Here is a 20,522-nt window from a genome sequence, read left to right as displayed (position 1 = left end):
ATTTGTCTCGTAGAGAATCTGCCAGTCCTGCCCCGAATTGGCAGTGCTTTGACAGCTTTCGTAATTCGGTGAGGTAATCAGTGTTACTTTCATTCTTGTGCTGATTCCTCCTGAAGAATTTGAATCGTTCCGCTATCAGCAGCGGTGTTGGTTTTAAGTGCTCCTGTAAGGTATCAACAATCTCCTTAAAATTCTTGTCCATCGGTTTGGCTGGAGTGATCAAGTTTCGTAACAGCCCGTATGTCCTTGCGCCCATCAGATTTAGAAGTACCGATGCCTTTTTATCATCCGCTACTTCATTCGCCTTGCAATATACTTCCACTCTTTCCACATATGTGGTCCAATCCTCTATATCACTATCGAAAGCAGCAATATTGCCAGTCTTCGGCATCTTGAAAATCTAAAATGGCGCTTCCCGCGCTTTTCTTTCTTCCCCGCCGAGTTAAGATGGCGCCTCCCGCGCTTTCCCGCCGCTGCCGCTGCTGCCAACGCTGTTCTCCGCGGTTCCCGTTGTGACCTGCAGCTTTTCGCGGTATTTCTATTTTTTTTTAATATATCGCTTCAATAGTTTCTCCGTTACTTGGAGAACCGTTCTCGTCGTGGAGCGGACCCTCTGGGACTTTCCCCTCCCTCTGCTCGGTCCGAACGCCGACCTGCTTTGCAGCACCGGCCGTGCCCTGAGTGCTCCACCCTCTCTCTCTCTCTTTGCTTCTGCTTCCCGGCTCGCTGCCCGGCCCCGTTGCAGAGCCACCCGATCGAGCTCTAGCCCGCCGCAGCCCAGGAAGGATCAGTGCACTACCTGCCATCAGCCCATTTAGCTGGTGAAACCACAGTTTTTTTGGGGGGTTTTTTCGGTTTTTTTCTTGCTTCTGGCTTCGACCTTCGTCTGAGGAATCGATCTCCTTGAGGTGCTGCCGAATTGCAGGTAAGTTCGTTTCTAACTCTTCGCCACTGTTAGATCCATGTGTTAATGGAGACACGGAATGCAGGAGTTGATTTAACAAGTGTTTACTGAACAAAGTCTGGAGGTGAACTAACTACACAAGACGCTATACAGGCTTATATACCCGAGTGGTCACTACTGGTACTACAGTATACAGGGGCTTCAAAAACATAGTTCCTCTTAAAGGTACCTACACTACACGCACAGATTTCCCAAAAACTCAGCTGAGTATTAGTTGAACCCACTTACATCAATGTTGTATATCCCTCCATGGCCTCGCTCCTCCCTATCTCTGTAATCTCCTCCAGCCCCACAATCCTCCCAGATCTCTGCGCTCCTCCAATTTTGGCCTTTTGAGCATCCCCGATTGTCTTTGCCCCACCATTGGCGGCTGTGCATTCAGCTGCCTAGGCCCTAAGCTCTGGAATTCCCTCCCTAAACCTCTCCGTCTCTCTCCCTCACTTTCCTCCTTTAAGATTCCCCTTAAAACCTACTTTAAGACCTCTTTGATCAAGCTTTTGGTCCCTGTCTTAATATCTCCTTATGTGGCTCGGTGTCAAATTCTGTTTGATAATCGCTCCCGTGACGCACCTTGGGACATTTTACTGCATTAAAGGCACTAAGCCACTGGTCTCTATTAAGATTCACAGTTTAATAATTAACTTCCATTAACATTGCTTTAATTTTCACATACTAGACACGATATGCCCACATTTACAAAAGACCTGGCTCATACTATGCACTCACTATGCTGAGGCTGCATGACTAAGCAAATGTCCCATCTGATGAAAGATCAAATTGTGTTATACACATAAGACTGTGAAAGAATGCAAACCAGATAGCTAGGAAAAAACTGCTATCAAAAGGCTATGAATTAAAGTTGGCTTTCGGATAAAGCTCACCAATTTCTTATATCTTGCTATTCTGATTTACAAAGTCACTCGGAAAATCCTTGGTTGAGTTCCTCCAGTTTTAATATTCATGCTTGATCGCAGCAGCCAATAGCCACACAGTAAGAGCTTTCACTCACTTGGCTCTGTGTGTGCTCCTCTTACCCTTCCCCTTCGAGTATAAATTACAGAGCTCTTGGTTGTCTGTAGATCAGCAAGGAGCAGACAGAGGAATTAAAACATCAGACAAAATGGTTGTTGAGATCGCTGATAAGGTAAGCTTGAAGGCAACTCCTCAGTCTCAATTTATCCTTTTGTGTGTGAGATTTTACAGCATTATTTTAAGGTAAATGATCTTGATTTATTCACTTGTGAGCAATTTGCTTCGTCATGCAGCCACGTTTCAAATTGTGTGAACCAGTTTCAAAGTATACGTTCACAAAAAAAATCTGCAGCTGTTAATGTAGCTCTTAAAATACAGTCATTTAGCCAGACTATTGAGTAGTAGGAATGCTGTGTGCTTACTTCAGCAAACCGTCAACAATGAAACATTGAATTTACAACGGGCACCAGTGACAGAAGCTATTCCACTGAACAGGAGGTCTGTCCTGTGGCTGTAGTTTGGATTAACCTCCGATGGTCCTGTTACTTTTGAACAAAGCATGCTCTCTTCGTCAGTAGTGTTCCCAAGTGTTTACGCATGAACGAGTGAAATTTATCTCAACTGTGGGACTATCGGCTGTTTAAAGCTTTTGTTTTTATTTTTAATGTTTCGTGCACTTTCTGTAAGCTTTCACAAACAAGGCTGTGTTTGAAGTATAAGCCAGGATGATTGAATGTTCCTGCAAAGTCTTAAAAGGTTATTTTTATGAACACATCTGAGAAAACAGTACCTCTCGCTTTGTTAACATAAATACATCAAAACCTGCAGGACAATGTTTATTCCCCACAAATTTTGACTGTGGGGAGGGGGCTGGTGGGGTGTGGGGGTGGGGAGAGAGAGAGGAGAGACTATGCCAGAATAAGTAAAGTACTGTATCTGCTGCAGAAAGAGCAGCATAACATCGGTAGTAATGATCAGAGTACTTCTCTTTGCTGAATTGGTGAGTGAAGCTATTCAGAAAGCGTTATTGGTTTTCTGCTGGACTCTGTCCTGAGAGCCTGTCTTGCTGGAATTTGTTGTGTAAAGAGGAAGTAAAGGAGGCCCCCTCTGACAGGGCCCGCCCTGACCTGCCAGCTAAATGTGGTGCGTGCTTATTAATTGTAACCTCCAATCTCACGTTGAAGATATCTCAGTAAGCACCTCATAAGTAACTCATTTTTTTATGGGGGTGTGGTGGAGAAAATGATTGCTTCTTCATTAGCTAGGTTCAGAGTTAGTTCGTAGAGAAGCTGTGCGATGCCATTGGTGGTGTTGGTATGGAGCAATTCCTGACCGAGCAGGCTTTTGTTGGAAGAGGGAACTGGCTATTAAAGAAGCAATGACTCCAGTAAGGAGGCAAACTTTCCTTTTTTTTTAATTTGAAGGAAGTGATTTTGGCCCTATGAAGTCTTGCACTGATGTAAATCTTACTTGAAATGCATTGTTCGCAACAGGGAAATATTTTCTTTTTTCAGACATTATTTTTCATGTAAATAGTACCCCTTTATGAGGAACTGCCTCTCCCATTGATCTGCAGCTTACAGCCTTTCAGAGGCCAGCACAATCTCAGGAGTCATTGGGGGGAATTTTAACCTAAGATTAACGGGTGGGTTGGGGTTGTGTGGGAAGTTAAAGTGTTAAAAAACTGAATCCCAACCAGAACCCGCCTCCTACCCGCGCACTTCTGGTTTTAACGGAGTCAGGACAGGGCAGGGTAGCTAAACCACTGCCAGGTGGCGGGTCGTCTATTTAAATATTATAATGAGGCTGGAAGGCAATGCTTTAAACTCCATTTTGAATTTAGCATTAGCTGGTCGAGTTTTGCAGGTCTCGTGAAACCCGCCAGCTAATGCAAGGCGAGGACTGCTGGATCCAGGAGGTTAGTGCCTTTGCATTTACCTCCTCGATCCAGGGTCTCTACCTAATCCACTCCTTGCGATCGGAGACCCCACAACAAGGCCTCCAATACCCCCACGAGGGCACCCCCCCCACCCAGGCCTCCAACCCCCACCAGGCCTCCGCCCCCCAGCGAAGCCTCCGCAACACCCCCCCCATCCTCCAGCCCCCGATCTTCACCCACCCCTCCACCACCCACCCCCACCCGCCCCGAGCTGGTGCCGGCCCCCGATTGTCAGCAAACCCCTCACACCCCCACCATGCTAGTCATGGCCCACCCCGGGCTCTTCTGACCCCCACGCGATCCCTCCCTCCGCTCTCTGCGGCCTAGTGCCGCAGGCCTACCCGCCCAGAGCCAGCCAGCCTCTCAATCTGGCTGGCTGCTGGTGGGAAACAGAAGCTTCCCATTCAAATCAGGCCCTGCCGTTAAATTCGGCAGGGCCTGCACCTCAAAGCCCCCCCGCCCCCAACCCACCTCCCATTAAAGTTCAGCCCATTGTTACCAAGATAATTTTTAAGTGAGGCTTTTGGACCAGATTCAGCAGGAAACAAAAAAATGAATCAAATACCAGTCATTTGGAGTGGAAGTCACGTATTTAGGTTGAAATATAACGTATTTTTTATGCTGTTCTGTCTCTCTTGCAAAATGCACCTCACCCAGATGGGTTTTTATTTTCAAATCTGTGTCCCTGTTTGATTTTAAAGCTCACTTTTAAATCTCCTGACGTTTGTGATTATCTGAATCTCCCGGGATACTGAGAGCACCATTGGTGGCTTGTATGTCAGTGAGAAGGTGAAAACTTTTAAATTCTCAAACCTGATCCCAACCCGTCCACTTCTGGTTTTAACGGAGGCTGGATGGGGCAGGGATGGGGGGTGGTGGGCAGACCAATCTGCTCTCGGGGCGGGTCAGTCACTAAACTATTTTAAGGAGGGGGAGTAAAAAGGAATGTGGTAGTGGTAGGGGACAGTATAGTCAGAGGGATAGATACTGTTCTCTGCAGCCGACACCGAGAGTTCCGAAGGTTGGGTGTTGCCTGCCTGGTGCCAGGGTAAAGGATGTCTCCTCGCAGCTGGAGAAGAACTTGGAGTGGGAGGGGGAGGATTCAGGTGTCATGGTCCACGTAGGAACCAACGACATAGGTGGAATTAGGAATGAGTTTCTGCTGAGGGAGTTTGAGGAGCTAGGATCAACATTAGAACCTCACAGGTAATAATCTCTGGATTGTTACCTGAGCCACGCGCAAATTGGCATAGGGACAAACAGATTGGAAGGGTTAAATGCGTGGTGTAGGATGCAGAGGATTCAATTCATGGGGCACTGGCACCAGTACTGGGGAAAGAGGGAGCTGTTCCGTGGGGACGGGCTCCACTTAAACTGGGCTGGAACCAATGCCCTGGCAAATCGAATAACTAGGGCAGTAGATGGGGCTTTAAACTAATGAAGGGGTGGTGAGAGGATTCAGGAAAGGGTAAATTCGAAAGCAGTAAGAGAAATGTCAGGGCTGTAGAGCAGAGCAGTTATCTGGGTAAAGATAAGCAGAGTGGGTCAGGAAGGGACAGAGGGGGGAAAATTTGGTTGCTTTGCGCCTCTCGTTAGCGCCCTAAGTGGGCGCTAACGGGGCGCAATGCAACTAGTGCCCGGGTGTGGAGCCGCCAACGCCTCCCCTGAAATTCAGCGGGAGGTTAGCAGCGGCGTTAACCGCTAGTGCCCCGCGGCGCTGGGCCGCCAGCGACGACATCATCGGCGTACGCAGCGCCCCGCTTGTACCCCAGCCGCGATCTTCGGTAGCGCCTCCGACTTACTGCCGGACTCTATGTCCGACGGGGTCAGGGGGCCTTCCTGTGGCCGGGCGGTGCTATTTAAAGGCGAGGTGCCGGGCAGCCATTTTTGTTGCTGGCCGCCTGCCAGCGCCTGCCTCCGCTGCCGTCCTCGGCCTCCTGACCTGCCCCCCCGCGGAGTACTGGCTGTGCTCCATGAGCCTGGCACTTCTCTTGAGAGCCAGGCTCTTTTGCCAGCACTCCGGTCCCCGGTGGCCCAGTTGGGCCCCGGGTCGCGCTGTGCAAGGCCCCTCCCCTTTAAGAAGGGGAGGAAGGCCTGCAATACCGCAGCATGTAGCACCGCGAAATTCCCTCGCAACGCCCCAAGAGGGAGGCGGGGCGCTTCCAGTAGCTCCCCGCTTCCCTCTTGGAGCGCTACCAATTAATGTTGGCCGCGGGGGCGCTAATTTTTCTAGGGTGCTAAAAGTAGCCCCAAAGTGGGTGCAACTCAATTTTTCCCCCAGAAAGATTAATAAAGGTAATAGGGCATTAGTGACTAAAGTGACATCAAGGAAAAATAGAAAAGAGTTAAAGCTAAAGGTACTACATCTGAATGCACAAAGCATTCACAACAAAATAGATGAATTAATAGCGCAGATAGAAATAAATAGGTTTGATTTAATAGCCATTACAGAGATGTGGTTGCAGAGTGACCAAGGTTGGGAACTAAATATTCCAGGATATTTGACTTTTAGAAGAGACAGGCAGAATGGAAAAGGAGGAGGGGAAGCCCTGATAATAAAGGAGGGAATAAAGACAGTAGAGAGTAAGGATTTTGGCTTAGAAAAACAAAATGTAGAATCAGTTTGGGTGGAGCTAAGAAACAACAAGGGGCAGAAAACATTAGGAGGATTAGTCTATAAGCCCCCTAACAGTGGTTATAGTGTCAGGCAGAGTATAAATCAGGAAATTAGAGATGCATGTAACTAGGGTAATACAATAATCATGGGGGACTTTAACTTCCATATAGACTGGGCAAACCAAATTTGCAGAAATAGTGCAGAGGGTAGTTTTCTAGATCAGTGTGTCAAGGAACCTACAAGCGAATTGGCTGTTTTAGATCTATTACTTTGCAATGAGCCAGGGTTAATTAATAACCTTGTAGTAAAGGAGCCTCTGGGGAGCAGTGATCATAATTTTATGTTGAGTTTCAGAGTGATTTAGTTTAAGCGTTATTTAGTTAAGTCCAAAACTAGGTTTAAAGGTTAGGAAACTAGATTTAAAAATATGTAGGTCCTGCATTTAGGGTCGACCCGAAACGTCAACTCAAATTTCTGTCCACGGATGTTGCCTGACCTGCTGAGTTTTTCCAGCATTTTCTGTTGTTATTTCGGATTTCCAACATCCCCAGTATTTTGCTATTGTATAGAACCTTGTCTGATTGTCTCATGATTTGAGATGGTGGGGTGGCAATATGGCATTGGTGTATATATGCTTTTAAGCGGGTGCTGTTGCTGCCGTTGTTGTAAAAGTTGTTGTCGTTGTGATATAACTTGACCACGGACAAAAAGGTCACGCTCAAAGGAGTTTGTGGCCCGCTCAGTACAAAAAAAGAGGGAACGTTGTTGCCAACCCTCCAGGATTGCCCTGGAGTCTCCAGGAATTGAAGATTAATCTCCAGGACACTGCTAGGAGCAACACCCCAGAGAAAAATCATAGGGGGCATTAAGAAGACTTTTTTTTTCATTTTTTAGAACATTTTTGTTTTCGTTTTACAAATGGAGATGGGGGTTGGAGGGGGAAATGCTGCTTGACCGGGCCGAGCAGTTGGAGGCAGGAGATCAGGCGATGAAACCTCTAGGAACACATCCAATCAGAGTTGGCGATCCTATACTGTAGTGGTTACATTATTGGGCGAGTAATCCAGAGAACGTGAGGTCAAATCCTACCATGGCAACTTGTGAGTTTGAATTCAGTGTTTTTTTTAAGTCCGGAAATAAAAATTAGTAGACGTGACCATGAAGCTGTCAGATTGTTGTTTAAAAACCCAAGTGAAGCACGTATGTCTTTTAGGGAAGGAAACCTGCCGTCCTTACCTGGTCTGGGGGTAAACCTGCTTGATGCGTGATTCCAATTTCTTAAGGTTCTGACTTCTTTGCTTAGGGAGAGAAACTGCAAATTTTAAGCATATTCTGAATGACTTTGTTTGAATCTTTGTTTTAAAAGTATTTTACTCAAATTAAAAATAATGTGTTTTCATTTTTTAGGCAGATTTCGATGCCAAACTGAAAGAAGCTGGAGACAAGTTAGTTGTTGTTGATTTCTTCGCAGAATGGTGCGGCCCTTGTAAACAAATTAGTCCAAAATTCGTTGTAAGTACTTGGGAAGTGATGAAATCTGTGAGAGTCCATGGGATCCAGTCTCTTGAACATCTGATTATTCCTGAATGATAAAAGCTCAGCTTCGAATCCACATACCTGACAAATTCTCCACAGTCTTGTAATTACTATGCAGTACCTGGCATTGATTCTATGCAACCTGACAGGGAAATTGTAACCGTTGTTTTATTTTGGATAAGTTCACACACACATGTCATCTTATACCAGATGTTTCGGCCATGTGCAGTTGTCTTGCATTTTAGGTGATTTTTATCCGTTCATCAATAACTATTCCTCCTGCCTGTAGTAATTGTTTGACAACCTCCCATTATCCACAGCACAGTGTTCACCGTGTTAATTAGGCAGTGGCATAGTCTGAATGCAATATTTTGAACACGTCGGGCTCAATTTTAACGCAGCCGACAGGCGGGCTTTTAGGCGTGCGGGAGGTTAAAATTGCAAAACCTGGGGGTCGGGACCCCCCCCCCCCGGCCTGGTTCCTGCCTCCACGCCATTTTAACCTAGGTGTGTCTGATTGACCCAAATCAGTCCCGCCTGCAACAGGCGGGACTGGCCTTTAGGGCCCTTAAACAGCACTGATTGGCCTTTATAATCCCATTTTAACAGGCCCTTGCCTGTTTAACCCTTTTCCCACGTAAAACACGCCTGGTGGGGATCACGCCTGTGAAACCTGGCGTGAACACTATTGGCTTGCTGACTGTCAGCTGCAGATTCAACATTAAAGAGGAGATTTGATCAGTCATCATTTGCAGGTGGCAGGACTTTGTTGTCTCAGGTCTGGGGCAACTTTTACCAGGCCTAACCACACCTGTGGAAGGTTGGAGCCTCATACACTTCTCCAGTGTGACCTCCTGCGAGACCCCTCTCGCCACCCTCACTCAGCGCTTCCTCAACTGAGGCACCTACCAGAAGCATGGGAGGCCTTTTTTTCCTTCCCTTCTTGGCATTAGAGGACCTCCAGCCCCATTCGCGAAATGACACACGCCACAACTGCAGAAGTTGCCATCAGAATTTTTATGAAAAACACACAGCTGATGGCATTTTTACAAAATACACAGCATTTCACCCAAGTGACTACCCTTGTGACTATTTGTGCTTTATTTTCCTCTTACGCATGCTCCTACGTAGTGGTTCCCCTGTGGCTTCAGCAGATGTGGAGGCCCCTTGCTCACTTTCCTGCTGCTCCTGTCTCAACACCTTTGGCGGGCGTCCTCTGGGATGGCAAGCCTGTGAGGGCTCGCCAGCAGTCTGCTGCTCCTGCAGCTGTGCAGGGGTTGAGACCTCTATCTCCGTTGGGTGTGTACTCCGGCGGGGCTCTGACCGAGGGCTCTGCAGTGGCATGGAAGTGTGAGTGCTTGGAGAGGAGCCCCCACTTCCTTGAGGTCTGCCACCAACCTCCCTCTCATGGGTCAGGTCCCCCTCAGTGCCTGCAAGTGGCTTGAGAGCAGCTTGCTGCACATCAGGGGGGCCACGGGGACCCATATCAACAATGGCAGTCCTACTCAGAAGGACTTCCATGAAGGTCTGGTTTCTCTGTTCAATAGATTCCCATCGCTCCTCAAGAGATGTCATTCTATTCTGAACACTCACCATGTTTTCCATACCCTGGCGACTAACCTCCTCCATGGCCGTAGCCCTCCTTGGCCGTGGCCCTCCTCTCCTCTACCGTAACCAGCCTTACCACGGAGGCAGCAATCATTTCCACGTAGGTAGCCATCCTTTCCGTGCTGTTGCGTTCATGCGCCAATGACTCCACAAAGGCTCTGCTCATGCTCGCTATGGACTCCTCCATTCGCTCCACACTCGCAGCGACCCTAGAGACAAAACCTGCCAGAGACTCCTGCATCTGTGTATGGAGTTCCATCACCTCTGATCTTATGGATGGACCCAGAGGCAGAGGGTCGACATGCAGCTGAGCCGAGCTGGCAGAGTCCTGCGCCCTTCGACGAGGACTCTCCACTGCTGTCCCTGTCTCCACAATCTGCTGATGCTCACTTGTGAGCTGTGATGCACCTGGTGACAACCCTACTCTATGTCCCGAAGGTCCCACCGAGGTGTGAGTGTCTGCGCTGGTGCTGGGTGCACTTATTTCTGCTGACGCTGCGCCCTCAGAGGTTGCAGATTCCTCTGAGGAGCCTGGCTGCTCAGGCTCTTCCTCCTGGCTAGTGGGGATGGGGGCTCTCGATGGTCCTGTGGGGGAGTCAAGGAAAAAGTTAGAGATGTGATGCCAAGGTTACATGCACATTGCATTTTGCAGATGATCATAAGTCCATATGATGTAGCTTCAGAATCATTATCAGCGACTCATGCAATGCCAGTGAGAGAGGTGGAAAACTATTCTCTCACCAGCTTACGGGGATGCTCCTGCCTGTCCTTCCCCAACATCCACATCTCGGTCAGCCCCGGCAATCTCCAGGATGCCTTCCTCCCAGGGGGTGAGCTGGGCTAATGAGGGCGGCCCTCCTCCTGTCCTGGTTCGCTCTCTCCTGTTGTGAGCTCTCTTTTCCTTCAATGAGGGAGACAAGTGGAGGTTGAGTGAGAATGAAGGAGTGAGTGCAGAGATTGCATAGCATAGATACTTAGAAGGAGACAAAGATGGAGTGAGGCTGCAATACCAAGGGCCCTCCCTGTGTGCTATCAGTTGTGTTCAAAGCATCAGAGTGAGAGGGAGTGTGAGGGCTGCATGGTGGCATAGTTCTGTGAATGTGAGCATAGAGAGAGAGGGAATGGGTAAGGGTGCATGGATGTGAGTGTCTAGTGGGATGTGCAGGAAGAGATTGCTAAAGCTGAGTGCTGGTGAGGAAAGGCAATGGGGATCAGATTGAAGGTGATGGAAACATCATACAGTACTTACTTTTCCAGTGCGAAGAAGGTCATGGAATCTTTTACTGCACTGCAACCACATTCTTCGTGTGAGCTCCAAGCAGTTGACTTGACCTGCCACCTGTAGCCACACAGCCTTGGTCTAACTGGGAGGCCTCTTCCTCCCTGAAGAAGGGAACAGGACCTCCCTGTGGGCCCTAGCACCATCCAGTAATGCCTGCAGTGAAGCCTCATCAAATTTTGGGGCAGCTCTTGCCCTCCCGCTGGCCGTTGCTCCTGCAGGCTCCTGTGCCATCTTAATGGTGAAGTTTGGGAGCCTGCAGAGGAAGCAAGGCTTGCTGTGGACCTTAAAAGCAGCAGCAATGATGACGTCATATTCTGCGACTTTCTGACTGGAAATACTCAATTGCCAAGGCTTCCCACACGCTGGAAATCAATTGGCCAATTGAGTTAAAATTGCATCAATCTCATAGACCCATTTGGAATTGTGTGGGAATCACTAAATTCGGGGAACCCGCCAATTCCCCACACCTGAGATAAAATCGACCCCGTCATATCTAGAACCATTTGAAAAACAGATATCTGCAGAAATAAATTGCCTGTTGTCACAAACTTACTCCCAGCCTATCCTACAATTCTCTCTCAAGCATTTGGTGCCTTTGTGGCGTTACCACCGGTTGTCCCTTACATTGAGATACATAATTCCCTTTAACTTACCTTACTGTATGTATAACTTACCTGTTTGGGCCGTTGCCCCTTTAACCTACCTGTTTGGGCCATTGCCCCTTTAAGACGCGCCCTAGCGCGCTGACGTCACGTCACGTACCACGTGACATACGTGCGGCGGCCGCCAGCCCAACTCGGCCTTCCAGGACGGCCGCCGGCACAGCCCGGCCTCGCAACTTCGGCCGCATCAGCCAGCCGACGGGAGCGATGCGATCTTCCGCTCCCGCGGCAAGCACCGGCTCAGCCTGGCCTCCAGCTCCCGCTCCCACGCTCGCGACTTCAGCCTCAACGGCCAGCGACGCAACGACGCGCATCACGTGACGCTCTAAGCGCTGGAAACGCGAACAACCGGGATGACGTCACAACACAAACACGATGACATCATCACGCTCTCCACAGGACTGCGAACTCAGTCCTCGTGGCGTCCCTGCTGGGGAAAGACCTACACCACGGTGCTCCTACAGTCAGCCATCTTACCTGCTACCTTACCTGTTGTATTTAACCTGTTCCTGTAAATAAATAACTTATTTATAGTTCGTCAAAGTCGAACTCAATTATTTAGTGGCGATGCACACGAAACGCTACATTGGTGACCCAACGACGTGAGTACGGGAGCTCATCAATTCCAACACTACAATTGGTGAACCCGTATCCGTGAACGATTTTCATGGTAGCAACGCGCGCCTGAACCTCGTCTTCCCACAAGACGACCGGAACAGCAACCGCCTAACACCGATTCCTCCAAAGGCGACCCCGTCTTTGCCAATGTATTCGCAAGGTAAGCGCAGTCTGGAGCAGATCCCGTTTGACACGGACAAAACTCAACTGGACCCCCTTTTTTTGTGAGCAATTTTCACAAATGAAGCACGCCATGGAAGCACCAGCCGTTTTGCTGTCGCTACCGCAATCCAGGGAGCCACAGTCTCCCTCGTGCTTTATAAAGGTAGAAGCCCCGTTCGACGAGAACATTGATGCGGCGCCGACCACGCACTTGCTTACAGTCCCCGTACTCGTCTTTCCTACCGCCACATGGATCGTCCGCCTCTACGTCCAAAGCAACAGCAAGTATACATCTCTCCAAGCGCAGGGTACAGCATGTTCGGGCCCACAAAATCGGAGCGCACCCTGCGGGGATACCACGAGGACTCACCCCCACAAAACACGAGGACGCACTCCTCGCGCACGAGGACCCATCCCTCGCGAACCACGAGGACCTATCCCTGGGGAAAACGACGACTCCTTCTCCACTGACGACGCACCAGCCCTTCAGCCTGATGGTTGTGTTACCTACTACACGATTCGGCATAAACAAAAAGTGTGCCGCCCTCCCAGCTGCGTTCTCCTAAATCTACAACAGTTACAAGTGTTGCCGCCCTCCAGGCAGAGTTGACCCCTCCTGAAAGCAACAACAGCCCGGACCGTTGCCGCCCTTTCTCCAGTTTTCCCTTTAACAAACGCAAACCTCTACTGACGCTGCACACATCGAGGACGGGTCCAACGGGCATCCTGCGTCCGCGATCAGCCACGTGAAAGTTGCTGGCCTCACCGATCACTGATCAATGCAGCAACTCTTCACCCTCTGTTGTGTTAACGTCGTAGCACTATGGCACGCACCGTTCCGCGTGTTCCAGCCTCCTGAAGGTTTCGCTGACCTGTCGGCGAGTTCACCGACCTCGCCAGTCAAGTCCTTCTGGACTGCCCGTCGGCGTTCCTGCATATTTTGTCAGAACAAGGACTTGTTCCAACATCAACAGAGTCATCGCCCGCGTCCGCCCAACTTGCCCGTCACTCTGACAAGGCCTGCTGTTTCGCACGTCTCCACGGTCCTTCGCCTGATGGATACACTTTATTCGCCACGACGCGCATAAGGATCCGCTCACGAGCAGCATCTTCAGACCTCGCCTACCAAGTCGAGACAGCACGACCGCTGTGACCACCAGCTCGTCAGACCTTCTCATCCTTGGATTTTCGTTAAAGCGAATTCTGGGGGGGCCTATGTGGCGTTACCACCGGTTGTCCCTTACATTGAGATACATAATTCCCTTTAACTTACCTTACTGTATGTATAACTTACCTGTTTGGGCCGTTGCCCCTTTAACCTACCTGTTTGGGCCGTTGCCCCTTTAAGACGCGCCCTAGCACGCTGACGTCATGTCACGTACCACGTGACATACATGGGGCGGCCGCCGGCCCGACTCGGCCTTCCAGGACGGCCGCTGGCACAGCCCGGCCTCGCCACTTCGGCCACATCGGCCAGCCGACGGGAGCGACACAATCTTCCGCTCCTGCGGCAAGCACCGGCTCAGCCTGGCCTCCAGCTCCCGCTCCCGCGCTCGTGACTTTGGCCTCAATGGCCAGCAACACAACGACGCGCATCACGTGACGCCCTAAGCGCGGGAAATGCGAACAACGTGATGACGTCACAACACAAACGCGATGACGTCATCACGCTCTTCACAGGACTGCGAACTCAGTCCTCGTGGCGTCCCCGCTGGGGAAAGAACTACACCACGGTGCTCCTACAGTCAGTCATCTTACCTGCTACCTTACCTGTTGTATTTAACCTGTTCCTGTAAATAAACAACTTATTTATAGTTCATCGAAGTCGAACTCGATTATTTAGTGGCGATGCACACGAATCGCTACACCTTCATAATTTTGAACAACTCTTATCACATCTCCCCTTAACCTTCTCTGCTCTAAGGAGGACACTCCCAGTAAGGTAGCAAAGTATTACCACTGGTTGTTGCTTGGGGGATTGCATTTTCAGGCTATTTTGGAGCATTGCATTAACGAAGGGCTTGTTACCTTAAACTCTTATCCTGAGATGGTATCGTAATTGCTTAGTGAAAACATATATACCCGTCCCAAGAAGTAACCATAGGGTTGCCAACCCTCCAGGATTGCCCTGGAGTCTCCAGGAATTGAAGACGAATCCCCAGAAGGCTGCTGCAAGCAAACCCAGAAGAAAAAAACTTGATGGGAACAATAAAAATTAGAGTTTGTAAAAAAAAAATTCTGTGAACACTTTTGTTTACAAGTTATAAAAACTTTGGACATGGGGGTGGTTGGGAGCGCTGGGAATGCTGTCTGACTGACAGTGAAGAATCATCCAATCGGGTAATGAGACTATTCATTTTCCGATTGGCATAGGGAGGTGGGGCATCGCGAGGATGGACATGTCAGCCGACCAATGGCAGGTGTGTAGGGGCGGAGCAGTTGGAGGTAGGAGCTCATGGAATAGGTCCAACTGGAGTTGGCAACCCTAAATGGCTACAGTACGAGCAGAGTGGGTTCGAACTATCCCTCATGTCAGTGAGTATTGTATTACAGGAAATAGGCTCCACTACATAACTGCTGCTAAATTAATGGTTTTCCTATACTCTAAAGGAAACTCTCTACACAACTATTGGGAACAGTTAAGATCCATTATTCCCATCCATAGAATAAGCCAGTGAACATTGGGCATCAACTGAGTGATGTTTCCTTTCAGTGAAAGAAACATGCAGACCAGAATGTTCTGGGGTCCATGCGGGCGCAATTGGAGGCGGGTCAGGAGGGAAATTTGAAAAATCTTGGAGCGCGTCAGTAACCCGCCGTCATCCCGCCCCCACGTGCCTTTCCCTCGGGCGCGTTTGCCAGTGCAGCAGCAACCTGAATGGCACTGGCGGCCAAGGTACCTTAGATCATTATGGGGTACTCGTCAGACCCTTAAGCATCTTTTTATCCCTACCTTTCAAATTTCCCTGGATGAGCACGGAAATCACGCAGCTCAAGAACCACGTCTGTCAATCTGAGGTGGAGGTTGGGTTTATTTTATTCGTTTATGGGATGTGGGCATCGCTGGCAAGGCCAGCATTTATTGCCCATCCCTAATTGCCCTTGAGAAGGTGGTGGTGAGCCGCCTTCTTGAACCACTGCAGTCCGTGTGGTGAAGGTACTCCTACAGTGCTGTTAGGGAGGGAGTTCCAGGATTTTGACCCAGCGATGATGAAGGAACGACGATATACTTCCAAGTCAGGATGGTGTGTGACTTAGAGGGAAACTTGGAGGTGGTGGTGTTCCCATGCACCTGTTGCCCTTGTCCATCTAGGTGCTAGAGGTCGCAGGTTTGGGAGGTGCTGCCGAAGAAGCCTTAGCGAGTTGCTGCAGTGCATCTTGTAGATGGTACACACTGCAGCCATGGTACGCCGGTGGTGGAGGGAGTGAATTTTAAGGTGGTGCCAATCAAGCGGGCTGCTTTTCTTGGATGGTGTTGAGCTTCTTGAGTGTTGTTGGAGCTGCACTCATCCAGGCAAGTGGAGAGTATTCCATCACACTCCTTACTTGTGCCTTGTAGATGGTGGAAAGGCGATGGGGAGTCAGCAGGTGAGACACTCGCCGCAGAATACCCAGCCTCTGACCTGCTCTTGTTGTCACAGTATTTATGTGGCTGGTCCAGTTAAGTTTCTGGTCAATGGTGACCCCCAGGATATTGATGGTGGGGGATTCGGCGATGGTAATGCCATTGAATGTCAAGGGGCGGTGGTTAGACGCTCGCTTGTTGGAGATAGTCATTGCCTGGCACTTGTGTGGCGCGAATGTTACCGGCCACTTATCAGCCCAAGCCTGAATGTCGTCCAGGTCTTGCTGCATGTGGGCATGGACTGCTTCATTACCTGAGGAGTTGTGAATGGTGCTGAACTCTGTTCAGTGATCAGTGAACATCCCCATTTCTGACCTTATGTTGGAGGGAAGGTCATTGATGAAGCAGCTGAAGAACTCCTGGGGCTGTGATGATTGACCTCCAACCACCACAACCATCTTTCTTTGTGCTAGGTATGACTCCAGCCAGTGGAGAGTTTTCCCCCCGATTCCCATTGACTTCAGTTTTACTGGGGCTCCTTGATGCCACACTTGGTCAAATGCTGCCTTGATGTCAAAAGCAGTCACTCTCACATCACCTCTGGAATTCAGCTCGTTTGTCCATGTTTGGACTAAGTCTGTAATGAGGTCTGGAGCCCAATGGCCCTGGCGGAACCCAAACTGGGTATTAGTGATCAGGTTATTGGTAAGTAAGTGCTGCTTGATAGCACTGTCGACGACACCTTCCGTCACTTTGCTGATGATTGAGAGTAGACTGATGGGCGGTAATTGGTCAGATTGGATTTGTCCTCTTTTTTGTGGACAGGACATACCTGGGCAGTTTTCCACATTTTTGGATCGATGCCAGTGTTGTAGCTGTACTGGAACAGCTTGGCTAGAGGCATGGCTAGTTCTGGAGCACAAGTCTTCAGCACGATAGCCGGGATGTTGTCGGGGCCCACAGCCCTTGCTGTATCCAGTGGAGTGAATCGAATTGGCTGAAGACTGGCTTCTGTGATGGTGGGGACCGCAGGAGGAGGCCGATATGGATCATCCACTTGGCACTTCTGACTGAAGATGGTTGCAAACGCTTCAGCATTGTCTTTTGCACTCACGTGCTGGAATTCACCATCATTGAGGATGGGGATATTCATGGAGCCTCCTCCTCCCGTTAGTTGTTTAATGGTCCACCACCATTCACGACTGGATGTGGCAGGACTGCAGAGCTTTGATCTGATCCGTTGAGTGTGGGATCGCTTAGCACTGTCTATAGCATGCTGATTCCGCTTTTTAGCATGCATGTAGTCCTGTGTTGCAGCTTCCCCAGGTTGGCACCTCATTTTTAGGTACGCCTGGTGCTGCTCCCGGCATGCTCTTCTACACTCCTCATTGAACCAGGGTTGGTCCCCTGACTTGATATTAATGGTAGAGTGAGGGATATGCCGGGCCATGAGGTTACAGATTGTGGTGAAATACAATTCTGCTGCTGCTGATGGCCCACAGCGCCTCATGGATGCCCAGTTTTGAGCTGCTAGATCTGTTCTGAATCTATCCCATTTAGCACGGTGGTAGTGCCACACAACACGATGGAGGGTGTCCTCAGTATGAAGACGGGACTTCGACTCCACAGTGACCGTGCGGTGGTCACTGCTACCAATGCTGTCATGGCCAGATGCATCTGCAACAGGTAGATTGGTGAGGATGAGGTCAAGTTGGTTTTTCCCTCATATTGGTCCTCTCACCACCTGTCGCAGGCCCAGACTGGCAGCTTTGCCCTTCAGATGGGTTTTTACGACAATCCGATAGTTTCATAGTCACCATTATTGATACCAGCTTTTTAATCCAGATTTATTTAATTAACTGAATTTAAATTCCCCAGTTGTCATGGTGGGATTTGAACTCACATCTACCAGATCATTCGTCCAGGCCCCTGGATTACCAGTCCAGTAACATAACCACTATACTACCGTTCCCGGCATTGCGGCCATTGATCCACCTCATTAGTGCACTGCATGAAAAGTACAATAAAAACACCCACCTGACAGCTGGTCACTTTCCTAAGGCAGATGCTGTTGCTGACTGCATTGTCAGCACAGATTTAGCTTTCTAGAGGTTGCAAGTGTTTCCAGCAAAGTCGGGATCCACTGTCACCTCATTGGTAGAACCTATCACACCATTGACAGATTGCTTCTGTCATTTCTATTTGATCTGCTATCTATTCCATCAGCATGGGTGCCATTTATACTGTCTCACCTTGGTCCTCAGAATCGGACGACGATGAGCCCCAACACCAGCAGCACCAGGCACACCAGCAGCACCAACAACACCACCACCAACCTTCTCCACAACCACCTGATGCTGCACATACAGAGGGCATCAGCGCAGGGCTGCACCACGCCGGAGACGATACCCCCAACACAAAGTATGCGGGCAGAGGATGAGCTTCCTCAACCTGACGGAGCAGCAGTGCCAAAGGAGGCTCAGGTTATTGCGCCAGGTCATCGCAGATATATGCAGTTCGCTGGAGCAAGACCTGCAGCCCAGAGGAATGAGTGGACAAGTCTTACCAGTGGCTGTCAAAGTCACCAGCGCCCTCCATTTCTTCACCTCAGGCCCCTTCCAGGGATCTGCAGCAGACATTTGCGGCATCTCACAGTTGGCCGCCTACAGATGCATCACCCAGGTCACCAATGCCCTGTTTGACAAGTCAGCCAATTACATCAACTTTGCCACTGATGAAGCCAGTGTTACTTGAGTGGGCGCTGGCCTTTGCTGCTCTGGCTGGCATCCCACGGGTGCAGGGTGTCATCGACTGCACTGCTTGCTGCTTGGAGTCAAGGGCTATCCACTGAAGATGTGGCTCATGACACCCTTGAGGAGGCCAAGTACTGAGGCCAAGGAGAGATATAATGAAAGCTAGATTTCCACCAGATGTGTCATAGAGCAGACAATAGGCATGCTGAAAATGTGCTTCAGATGCCTTGACTGATCTGGAGGAGCCCTTCAGTACGCACCAGCCAGGGTCTCCAGAACCGTTGAAGCAGCAAGGATTAGCGCTGCATGAGGAGCAAGGCACTGAGCGCACAGCCTCGCCAGAGGAGGAGCAGGAGGAGCATCAGCTGGAAGGCGAGGAGGAGGAGCAAGAGGAACCTGCCTTCCAGGTCCCACCATCACCCGAGCACATTGCTGCCCGGGAGGCCAGGGATGACCTCAGTATGGCCAGATTTACTTAACTTCAGGCGTTACACCCATATAGCTGCCACATGCTGCGCCAGGTTCCCCCCACCCCCCACAGCAACACCATAAAGCATCCCTACAATGACCAAGCCATTCCTTTCACACTGACCACCATTGCTAGAGGTACTGTTATGTCTCACCATTCACTCCAACTCACTAAACCACTTCCAAAGGTGCAGACAAAAATGTCCATGAGCGGAAAATGGTGAAAATAAATATGTTTATCTGTGACATCACAGTAACGGAAACTTTACAGAAGCATTTATTAACACATTTAGATGGCTACCCTTGTGCATCTACTTGTGTTTCATCTTTCTCTTACGCGTGCTTCTGCGAGGTAGTACCCCTATGGCTTCAGCAGAGGTAGAGACAACCTGCTCAATTCCCTACTGTGACTGTGTAGGCACTTTTGGCAGATGTCCTCTGGGTTTTGGAGCCTGTGATGGCCCCTCCAAAGTCTACTCCTCCTGTGACGGTGCAGGGGTAGACTCGGCCATCATGATCCGAGGAGGCGTCTGGGACTCTGACTGAGCTGGGGGCAACAGGGGAGAAGTGTGAGCGCTTTGAGAGGAGCCCCCACTTCAGTGGCCCCTCTCACCATCATCCCTCTCATGGGCCACCCGCAATTCCCTGCTAGCAAGGAGCTGGAGAGCACCATATGCACAGCCGTGGGACCATGAGGACCCAATTCTGTGTTGACATCCCTCCAAGAGAGGAGGTCTATGAGTCTCTGTCATCAATCTCCATAGAGACCATGTGCTGCTCCATGCAGGTGGCCATCCTTTCCATGGAAGAGCCTACAGTTGCCATCACCTGTGATACAGTAGTGCTCATGTTGGAGATAGACTCCTCCATTCTCTGCACATTTGCAGACATCGCGCTCGCAAAACCTGTCAAAGCCTCCTGCTGCACCTCCAGAATTGCCCTCTTTCTGGACGGTCCCGAGGCATGCAGCTGAGTAGAGCTGGGAGCGTCCTGCGCCCTCCGGCGAGGAGTCTCCACTGCTGTCCTTGTCTCCACCATCTGCTCTTGCTCACTTGTGAGTTGTGAGACACCAGGTGACAACACTACTCTATCTCACGTGGCACCCATCGAGATGTACATATCTCCGCTGGTGCTGGGTGCGAGGTCTGGTGACGGTGTATCCTCAGAGGCTGGACGCTCCTCTGAGTCGTCATCTTCCTATTCCACCTGGACAATGGGTGGGGCTCTTGATGGACCTGTGGGAGAGTAAAGAGATGAGTTAGAAATGTCATATCAAGAATGGGTAACGATACCATTATAAATATGATGAACATTCACTGGCTGCTGACATCAGTCCCCATATGAGTGACTGCTGTATGCCATGTGGCTGTAAGAGA

General features: G+C 49.8%; 1 protein-coding gene across 2 annotated transcripts in view; it reads left to right on the top strand.

Moving 5' to 3' along the window:
* The first annotated feature begins 1,967 nt into the window (after nt 1-1,967).
* The window catches only part of LOC147124763 (thioredoxin-like), a 65,218-nt gene continuing 46,663 nt past the window's right edge, over nt 1,968-20,522 (top strand). The window contains exons 1-2 of one of the 2 annotated variants that reach the window (XM_085992838.1): nt 1,968-2,108; nt 7,900-8,004. In XM_085992838.1, the coding sequence (XP_085848964.1) occupies nt 2,085-2,108; nt 7,900-8,004 (129 nt within the window). In that variant the 5' untranslated portion in view covers nt 1,968-2,084. Of the gene's footprint in view, nt 2,109-2,891; nt 2,937-7,899; nt 8,005-20,522 lie in introns of those variants that run through there. The other variant, XM_085992826.1, reaches the window with a different exon arrangement.

The sequence above is a fragment of the Somniosus microcephalus genome, chromosome 1 (genome assembly GCF_052327205.1).
Source record: "Somniosus microcephalus isolate GS21.2 chromosome 1, FLI_Smic_1.0, whole genome shotgun sequence".
NCBI classification, from domain to species: domain Eukaryota; kingdom Metazoa; phylum Chordata; class Chondrichthyes; order Squaliformes; family Somniosidae; genus Somniosus; species Somniosus microcephalus.
This window is presented reverse-complemented; position numbering and strand designations above follow the sequence as displayed.